The 3,305-nt window shown below is 43.0% G+C and overlaps 1 protein-coding gene across 1 annotated transcript in view; it reads right to left on the bottom strand.

Annotated features, from left to right (window-relative positions):
* CSUI_004705 (gram domain-containing protein) overlaps positions 1–1,022 on the bottom strand; it is a 7,608-nt gene extending 6,586 nt beyond the window's left edge. Inside the window, exon 1 of the mRNA XM_068064890.1 lies at positions 627–1,022. Coding sequence (XP_067923131.1) covers positions 627–644 — 18 coding nt within the window. The 5' untranslated portion in view covers positions 645–1,022. The remainder of the gene's footprint in view (positions 1–626) is intronic.
* Positions 1,023–3,305: the final 2,283 nt, after the last annotated feature.

The raw sequence follows: 3,305 nt of genomic DNA, 5'->3' as shown, positions 1-3,305 counted from the left end.
ATCTATCTTTCTATCTATCTGAGGAGTAGATCGAAAACGGAAGAGAATTTGGATCTGGTAGAAAAGAAGAGATTCATCTGCCCTCTTTCCCATGCGCCGGCATAACCGTATACATATACATATATATACATATACATCTATATACATATACATATATATACATATACATATATATACATATACATCTATAAGAGTATACATGTGACACCCATATGTTTGAGATCAAATAGAGAGACGTGTGTGTTTCGATTTTAAGTGCTGTGGGGAAGCGAAGTGAGAGAATAAGAGAGAAGCAAAAGAAAGGAAGACAATCTAGAGAGGAGAAGATGAAGATAGAGCTAGCTGATCTTTCACGCACGAAGAATTGCTACTGAACCCGCACAAAGAAAGAAAGGAAAACAAATAGAGAGAAAGAAAGGAAAAGAAGCGTCAAGCATCAGAGAAGACGGGCGGCAGTACGAAGGCGTGAAGATGAAGGAAGAAAAGATGAAGAGAAAGAGAAGAAGAGAGAAGAAGAAGAAGAAAGAGAAGAAAAGAGGAAGAAGAGAGACGGAGACGACAGCAGAAAGAAGAAGAGATGAGAAGAAGAAAGAAAGAAAACAGGAGAGAAGGAGTGATGGACCTACTGCTTCATGTTCCTCCATTCGCTTATGTATCTCCCATAGAGCCACCACGAAATCGTATGCCTAGAGATAAAGAGAAGACGAAGAAAAACGAGGAAGAAGCAGAGGGGAATGAAAGAAAAGAAAGAAGAGAAGGAGACGCCTTTTCCGAAATAGAAGACTTCGAATTCACCCAAGAGAAACAAAGGAAAGAGCAACTCTGTCTCTTTCTCTTCTTGTTCTTCTTCTTCAACTAAACAGGAAAAAAGATTCCTAGCAGGGCATGCAATCTATCCTTCTTAACACCTTGCATTCTCTTCGTATAGACACAGTAACGCACGGTGGTATATGAAGGGGATAGACACGGAGAGACAAAGAGAGAGAGAGGGAAGGAAAATGTCAAGACGAAGAATAGATTTGGATATACACAGGGAGATAGAGAGAGTGAACTCCGATATAATCCAATGCAGAGAAAAGAGACCGAGCTCCTTCTCTTTGTCTCGAATCTTTCCGCTCTCTGCTTTTCTTCGAATGTGTTTTAAGCCTCTTCAGAGGAAGGGAATAGACCCAATGAACGAGGCTTCACGATCACGTCAAGAGAGAAAGAGGAGGAAGAGTCAGACAGACAAGAGAAGAAAGAGGGAAGAAAGAAAGAAAGAAAGAAGAGAAGAGAAGAAGAGGAGGGAGAGAATGGCGGAAGAAAAAGCAGAGAGAAGAAGAAGAGAAGAAGAAAAGAAGAAGAAGGGGATAAGAGAAGAAAGACCGAGGAGAAAAGAAGAAGAGGAAGAAGAATGAGAGGAGTGGGAGATAGTTGCTGCTGTTGTGGTATGGATGAGGAATGACTGGCGTAGGGTGAGAGAAGAAAGACCCCTCCTCTTCTTCTTCTTCACCTTCTTTCGTGACACTACGACTTCTTCGTTCTTGTCGTTCTCTTCTTCCTCTTCCTCCTCTTCAGATTCGTAAGTATGAAGTTTCTTTTCTTCACCATTCCCGCCTTCTTCTTCTTTTCCTATGTTTTGCATGTGACTTTCCTTATTTCTTCTCTGTTCTTCTTCTTCTCTTTTCTTCTTGTTCTTGTTCTCTTCCTCCCTACGGTGTATATTCACTCCATCATCCCCCCCTTGCCGCTGCTCACCGCCTTCTCCTGTGGAAAGTAAGAAAGGCTGAGAAGCCGTTCTTTCGACCTTCTCTTCTTTCGCTTCTCGTTTCTGATCCTGCAGACCATTCTCCCTCTCTCTTTCTTCATCTCTTTCTCTATCTGACGAAGATAATGAAAGAGAAGAATCCTTCTTCGGCTGAAAGAGAGAGACAAGATTTCTCATGCCGTCGACAAGAAGTTGTTTGCCGGAGAAGCGTCTTGGAGAAAAAGAAGAAGATGATACAGACGTTTCAAAAGAAGAAGAAGAAAGACTTGGGAGAGCTGTGGAAGAGAAACGAGAGTTGGAGGTCGAAGAGGAAGAAGAAGAAGAGGACATTCCATGGGTAGAGAATTCCAACGAAGATTTCTGATCGGGGCATGCAGTCTCGTTCACAACTTGAGAAAAAATCTTTCCTTCTTTAACGTCTTCCTTTTCCGCACACCCATCACATGTCTCCTCTTCTTTCTTCGTCTCTTCTTCTTCTTCGCTTCCTTCCTTCTTCTCTCCTTCTTCTTCTTCTTCTTCTCTTTCCTCCTGACTCTCTTTCTTCTTCTTCTTTTCTTCTTCTTCTATTAGCCAGAAGGGTTCAAAGAGAAGTAAGTGAGCGAGGCCTCCTGAGCGTCTTGCCATTCCTTCTCTCTTTCTCTCTTGACTTGCTCTTGTTTCTCTCTCCTCTCTAGATGCCTCTTCTCCTGTCATTCTTTCTTCGCAACTCTTTCCATCGAAAGAATCTTTCTCTTCTTTCTTTTTCTCTCCTTCTTCTTTCGCTCTTTTCTCTTTGTCTTTATCTGCTTCTTCTTCTCCCCCTCCTCCTTGTTCTTCGGAGGCAAGTTCGTTTTTCCCATCCATCTCACCTTTATCTTTCTCACCCCTGCTCTTCTTCTCTCCGTCTCCTTCTGACGTGACACTCTTCTTCTTCTCTCCCTCAGGCGTGATCTTCTCGTTCTTCTCCTCCTTCTCTTTCTCCTCCGCGGCATTTTTATCTTCCTCTTCAGGGAGCTTCTCATGACTATCTTCTTGCCTGAGGGAAGGTTCCTTCGCTGTGTCTTCAATCATCTTCGTTGTTTTATACACAGCTTGACTAGCGAGAGACACGACGGAGACAAGAGGAGCTCGACTCGAGATAGCTGCACGTGTCTCCTTGGCTAGCTCGATAGCTGCAGCAGCTTTCTGTGCAGCGCATGTGACCTTAGTGAGTTGTCTAGATGTGATAGATGTGTGGTATGAAGGTGAAGTATACGAAGAAGGAAATGATAGAGAAAGACGCGGACGGCAGGAAGAAGGAGAAGAACTTGCGCAATCTTCTCTTTCTTCTTTTGCTTCCTCTTCTTCNNAGAAGAAGAAAAGGATGAAGAAAGAAAAAGAGTTGAATGACGCAACAGAGAATCGCTTTCTATGAAGTCTTTATCTTCTTCTTCTCCTGCTTCTTTCGTCTCGATCTTAGTCTCCTTATACACTTGTATATCACTGATGTGCGATTTGTTCTTTCGCTCTATCTCTTCGATCTCTCCTTTAGCAGAAGGGACAGTCGAAATCTTTGCGAAAAAAGAGCCGCCCTTCGTTG

This window comes from Cystoisospora suis (genome assembly GCF_002600585.1).
Source record: "Cystoisospora suis strain Wien I chromosome Unknown contig_2242, whole genome shotgun sequence".
Lineage (NCBI taxonomy): Eukaryota > Apicomplexa > Conoidasida > Eucoccidiorida > Sarcocystidae > Cystoisospora > Cystoisospora suis.
This window is presented reverse-complemented; position numbering and strand designations above follow the sequence as displayed.